The sequence below is a fragment of the Lathyrus oleraceus genome, chromosome 5 (assembly GCF_024323335.1).
Source record: "Lathyrus oleraceus cultivar Zhongwan6 chromosome 5, CAAS_Psat_ZW6_1.0, whole genome shotgun sequence".
Classification (NCBI taxonomy): Eukaryota; Viridiplantae; Streptophyta; class Magnoliopsida; order Fabales; family Fabaceae; genus Lathyrus; species Lathyrus oleraceus.
Window position 1 is genome coordinate 272,313,802 of NC_066583.1, and position 6,660 is coordinate 272,320,461.

A 6,660-nucleotide genomic window follows, 5' to 3' on the forward strand; every position below is an offset into this window, starting at 1 on the left:
ACAGCACGGCCCAATGCTCGCCAAGCCCACGTCCAAACGACCGTATCCAAGCGACCGCGAGGACACGTCAGGTGAACGACCGTCCGCCCGGAGAATGTCTCCCCGGCCCCTTAAATACGTGTCGGACAACGAGCGGGTCCTCCTCATATGATCTCCATCCACTCATCGTCAACCCACGCCGCGGGCACCTAAGTTGTGTCGGGCAGAGCCATAACGGCATCCCACTCACCACGTCACCCAACTCCCCTATATTGTCTCCTTAGGGATAGGGGCAGTTGGACCAGGGGGCAGACCTTGGTCTAGGTCTTAACGCTTCTTACGCGTCCCCCGGCAGCTCCTCCTTGGGCCTAGCTAATCCAGCCCATTAGGAGCCTTGGCCCAGCGCTGGGGGCTCAATATAAATACCCCTTTCATGGCAAAGGGGCAGGTATTCAAACTCACACTCTGATAATCTCATTCTGTACCTTTTCTGACTTAAGCGTTGGAGCATCTTGCAGGTACACCCCCCTCTCATTTCATTCTCCGGCCCATTCACCAAGACCTTGGAAGGCCCTCCTGATCAGGTGAGATCAGTGGCGCCGTCTGTGGGAACTAGCTATCCCCATCTTCATCAAACGAGGATCAAAAGCTCATTTATTTCTGTCCTTCCAACATGGCCGGAGAACAACATAGCGATCACAGCCGTCCCCTCGTCAACTACAACATGGACGACGGCCCGCCATCCCATGAAGCGGACGTTCGGGACGGTCATCCATCCACCCCGTCTCCAGAGCCCCAAAACAACGGAGATGCCTCTCACGCCCACAATTTAGGGGCAGAGACATTTCATCCCATTCCCGTTCCCGTTGAAGGAGACGCCGTAATGATTGCCATGGTGAATGCCCTCAATCAGGCCGGTTCTATGCTCCACCAGCAGCACGAACGAATCATGGCCCTCGAAGCCGAACGACAAGAGGCCCGGCCCCAGCCGGTGAGTAGGATACAACAACGTTCGGAGCCCACGAAGAAGCGAGGACGTCGCTCTCCCGAACCCCACGCCAGCAGGGCACGCGCCCATCGTGACGGTGGTCGAGCGAGAACACCACCAAGGCGCGGGCACAGCCCCGACAACAACGAACGGTCTCCCTTAAGGAGCGACGAGGAAGATTTGCATTGCCCCCTATCTCGGGCAATAATGGAAGCCCCGCTCCCCAAAGGCATGGAGAAACCGCCAAACCTAGCTGTGTACGACGGGACTACAGATCCCGACGATCACGTCGACAACGTCAACGCGATGCTCGACTACCGCAATGATATAACCGGGCACCTAAAATGCCGACTGTTCTCAACGACCCTCAGGAAAGGGGCCATGGCCTGGTACAAAAGCTTGGCCCCTGAGTCCATTACGTCATGGAGAGTCATGAGGTCCATGTTCACCCGGCACTTTACAGCTTCCCGTCGTCACCCCAAGACTGAGGCGACCCTTGAAGCCATAGTGCAGAAGAAGAATGAAACACTGCGCTCATACATCGAGCGATTCAACCAGGAAGCTGTCGAGGTAGATACCACCGAGCACATGAAGAAGTATCTCCTCGAGAGAGGTCTCTTACCCGGCAGTGAACTTAGCAGAGCCGTAGGGATCGAACCTCCCCGCACCTTAAACGAGCTCCTGCATAAAGCCCAGGCCTACATCAGATACGAGGAAAAGCAGGTGGCACACAATGCCCGCAGCGGACGTAACGCTGGGGAGACCGAGCACTCAAAACGCGAGGACACGAGCATTTCCCGTCGCAACGGAGACAAACGAAGAGAAGAAAGACCTCGCGAGCTCCGGGAAGGAAGAGGCCCCGCGGGCAGATATAGCGAGTACACCTTACTGACAGCTCCTCGAGAGCGTATCCTCGCAGAATGTATCAACTCTGAATTTAAGCAGGGCAGGGTCAGGTTCCCAAAACCATCTGCACCAAAGCCCCACACCGACAAATCAAAGTACTGCCGGTTCCACAGAAGTCACGGGCACGTGACCGAAGACTGCGTCCACCTGAAAGATGCGATTGAAATTTTAATCCAGGAAGGGCACCTGAAGCAGTACACGAGGAAGAACGAAGCTCCCAGACACGACGAGCCAGAGAAGAAGAGACCCCGGGAAAACACACCCCCCGACAACTCTCCCTATCAAGTGGCCCTCTGCGTGTCACGACCGGAAGATTTCTTCCTCCCCGAACCATTGCCCGAGGGCAAGATCACTGCACTCAGCCCCTGGGAAGACTTCCCTACCACACTGGTGATATCAGGAGGAGGAACTAACGGGGAATCCGCGACCCTCTCCGTCAAACGTAAGTTCGACGAACTCCTACTGACTGCCCCCGAGCAGAAAGCGACATTGACAAAATACCGGGGAAAATCCAACCCAATATCCTTCTTCCTGGAGGAACTCCCGGGCGGATCCCCGAACTCGGCCATCCCACTATTGATAAGAGCAAAGATGGCCCGATTCGACGTACGACGCATCCTGGTCGACGAAGGCAGCTCAGTGGATATCATGTACGTCCACCTCTTCAAGACTCTGAAGCTAGACAAGACCAACTTAGCCCCCTACGTCGGATCAGATCTCCAAGGATTCAACGGAGCAACAACCAGACCGTGGGGATATGTTGAGCTCCTCGTCACCTTCGGCGAACAAGAAACGGCCAGGGAAGTCAAAATCCAATTCCTGGTCGTAGACTGTCCGTCTCTCTACAATTGCATCTTTGGACGCCCGACACTGGCCGAACTCACTGCGGTCCCATCCACCGTCCACCTGAAGATGAAATACTACACCAAATTGGGACGTGTGGTCACCATCCATGGTGACATCGAAGCAGCCCGACGATGCTACGACGCCGCAGTAAAAGGACAGGCCGTAGTCAGCACGAAGAGCAACTGCAACAACAAAAAACTCAAGACCGAGGATCTTGCCCGAGGAGTCAACGCCATCGACCTCGACTGTCGCATCGGGCTGGACGAGACCGAAGAGGGGAGGTTCCCCAAGGAACGCTCTCTCGAACACCCGGTCCGACCAATCCCCGACGGGGAGTTCGAACTCATTCCTCTTGGGGACGATCCGGAAAGGACGGTGAAGATAGGTAAGGGACTACCCGAGGAAACAAGAGAAGAGCTAGTAGCATGCCTCAAAGAGAACTCCGACCTCTTCGCGTGGAATGCCGCAGAAATGCCCGGGCTGGACCCCGAGATCGCGTGTCATAAGCTAGCTGTAGACCGGGCAGCCAAGCCCATAGCACAGCGTAGACGCAAGCAATCGCCCGAAAAGGCAGAGGCTGCCGAGCGAGCTGTAAAAGACCTCTTAGAGGCAAATTTTATTTCTGAAGCCCAGTACACAACCTGGCTCTCCAATGTAGTCCTCGTTAAGAAAAATAATGGAAAATGGCGTATGTGTGTTGATTATACTGATCTTAATAGGGCTTGCCCGAAAGATGCTTTCCCCCTCCCTAATATAGACTCGCTCGTTGACAACTCTGCAGGTTTTAAACTCTTGTCCTTCATGGACGCATATAGTGGATACAACCAGATCCCTATGTCGCCCGCAGACAAGAAACACACAGCGTTCATGACCCCAACGGGCAATTACTATTACAACGTGATGCCGTTCGGGCTCAAGAACGCTGGCGCTACATACCAACGCATGATGAACAAAATCTTCAAAGACGAAATAGGGGACATGCTCGAAGTATACATGGACGACATGATCGTCAAATCACACGAGGAGATAACCCATGCTCGACACCTTACGAAGGTATTCGAGCAGGCGAGACGGTGTAAAATGAGGTTCAACCCCGAGAAATGCACGTTCGGAGTCCGGGCAGGCAAGTTCCTCGGTTTCTATCTCACCGAAAGAGGGATCGAGGCCAACCCCGACAAATGCCGGGCATTCTCGGAGTTTCCGACCCCGAAAACCAAAAAATCGATCCAGTCACTCAATGGAGTGCTCGCCTCACTCTCCCGTTTCATCGCCAAGTCCGCCCAGCACGCATTGCCATTCTTCAGACTCCTTCGCAAAGAGGCTACCTTCGACTGGACCGATGAATGCGAGCAAGCGCTACTCCATCTAAAGAAGGTTCTGTCCCAACCCCCGGTCTTATCACGGCCATCAGAAAAGGAAACCCTATACTTATACCTATCCGTGGCGACCGAGGCCGTCAGCGCCGTCCTAATAAGAGAAACCGACGAAGGACAAAAGCCCATCTATTTTACGAGTAAAGCACTCCAAGGTCCCGAGCTCCGATATCAGCAAATCGAAAAGGTCGCCCTGGCCCTCATCAACACAGCGAGGAGACTACGATATTACTTCCTCGCACACACGATAAAGGTGAGGACCGACCAGCCAATCAAACAGCTGCTCGGGCGCCCGGATATGGCCGGGAGGATGCTCAAGTGGTCACTAGAACTCTCCGAATTCGACATACAATACGAAAGTAGGAAAGCCTTGAAAGCTCAGGCGCTGGCCGACTTCGTCGCGGAGATGACCCACTGCCCGACTCCAGCAGAAAGCGCCCACAAATGGACGATCTTCGTCGATGGCGCCTCTAGCACATCAGGCAGCGGGGCCGGGATCATCCTCGAAAATGAAGAAGGGATCCTGATAGAGGTATCGTTAGCGCTAGCGTTCCCAACATCAAACAACCAAGCGGAATACGAAGCCTTCCTCGCAGGCCTGAGGTTAGCCGAGGACCTGGGAGCAAAAGAGGTAAAAATATCCACCGACTCCCAGCTCGTGGCCTCACAAGTGCGAGGAGAATACCAAACCAAGAACGACAACCTCCTCGGGTACTTGTCCCTCGTCAAAGAAAAACTTGATAAATTTGAAAAATGGGAAGTTCAACACATACCCCGCGAGCACAACACACGGGCAGACGTTCTCTCGAAACTAGCCAGCACGAGGAAAAAGGGTGGGAATAAATCAGTAATCCAAGAAATTCTCCCGCGGCCCAGCATCGACAAACTACCGCCTCCACTCGAGGTCAACGCTATTGGAGATGCCCACTGTTGGATGACACCCATCTACAATTACCTCACACGAGACGAACTCCCGGCTGACCCGAAAGAGGCGACCACTGTCAAACGACGCGCATGCTCGTACGTACTCCTCGAAGGCAAACTCTACCGGAGAGGATTCTCCATCCCACTACTCAAATGCGTCGAGGAAGAGAAAGTCCCCGACATCCTTGGAGAGATACACCGGGGAATTAACGCTCAACACCTCGGCGGACGATCGCTCGCACGAAAAGCCCTTCGAGCAGGCTACTACTGGCCGACCATGCAAAACGATTCGAAAGAGCACGTCAAAAGATGTGACAAATGCCAACGACATGCCGACATGCACCTCGCACCCCCGAACGACCTCAAATCATTGTCTTCCCCATGGCCCTTCGCGTGGTGGGGCATGGACATCCTCGGACCCTTCGTCACCGGATCATATCAGAATAAATACCTCATCGTCGGGGTGGATTACTTCACCAAATGGATCGAGGCGGAGGCACTGGCTAAAATAACCGCGCAGAACATTCTCCGGTTCTTCAAACGCAACATCCTCGCTCGGTTCGGTATACCCCAGGCACTTGTCACAGACAACGGGACACAATTCACGGACGGAGGATTCCAGGACTTCATCGCCAGCCTGGGCACCACACAGCATTTCACGTCTGTCGAGCATCCGCAGACGAACGGGCAGGCAGAGGCGGCCAACAGGGTAATCTTACGTGGCCTCAAACGCAGACTCGGCGAGGCAAAGAGGGCATGGGTCGAGGAGCTACATAGCGTCCTATGGGCCTACCGCACGACACCACATTCTACCACCGGGGAAACCCCGTTCCGACTAACTTACGGCACCGAGGCAGTCATCCCGGTGGAGATACGGACGCCAACGAGGAGGACAGAGGAGCCCCTAGACGAGGAAATGAACGATGAAACCCTTAGAGCCGAGCTCGACCTAGTCGAGGAGATACGTTCCGAAGCAGCTCTCCGGGAAACAACCCTCAAACAAAAGATAGCACTACGCCATGACGCGAAAGTCATAAAAAGAGAGTTCCAGGTCGGCACCCTGGTCCTCAGAAGAAACCAGAAAAACCCGAGAGAGGGCAAACTGGCGGCCAACTGGGAAGGCCCTTACCGCGTCCGCGACAAAACGAGCAACGGGGCCTATTACCTAGAAAACCTACAAGGAGAACAACTCGCTCGACCATGGAACGCAGAAAAACTTAGACAATATTACAGCTAAATACACCACGGGGAGACGTGGCAGGTACGACCACGCTCTTCGTCCCCAAAACCCCAGGGAGGAACCACGAGACCCGGGAACGATCCGGGGTCACATAACAAACACAACCCTCCCCGACGGTTGGGATCTTGACCAAGGCTCAACGTCGAAGTACCAAGACTGGCAGGGCACCCAGCTCGCGATGGGAGGACCCAAGCCTCGGGACCAGGGTTCGAACAACGGACCCGGGCTTCGATACCCACGGGCACAAAGCCCGACACTTCGTCGGTTCCCTAAACCGAGGAGATTAACAAAGTCGAGCAGAGTACGAATTCATACAAACAAGTATCAAACACAAACGAGCACAATGAATGATAACGAAAATATTCATACATTAGAAACGATAAAAGCGGCCGAAGCCAAGTACG

The 6,660-nt window shown here is 54.3% G+C and overlaps 1 protein-coding gene across 1 annotated transcript; it reads left to right on the plus strand.

The window, feature by feature from the left end:
- The first annotated feature begins 652 nt into the window (after nucleotides 1-652).
- On the plus strand, nucleotides 653-6,253 carry LOC127080169 (uncharacterized). Its single transcript, XM_051020501.1, has 2 exons — nucleotides 653-5,112; nucleotides 5,752-6,253. The coding sequence occupies exons 1-2, from the start codon at nucleotides 653-655 to the stop codon at nucleotides 6,251-6,253; spliced, it is 4,962 nt and encodes a 1,653-aa protein (XP_050876458.1).
- Nucleotides 6,254-6,660: the final 407 nt, after the last annotated feature.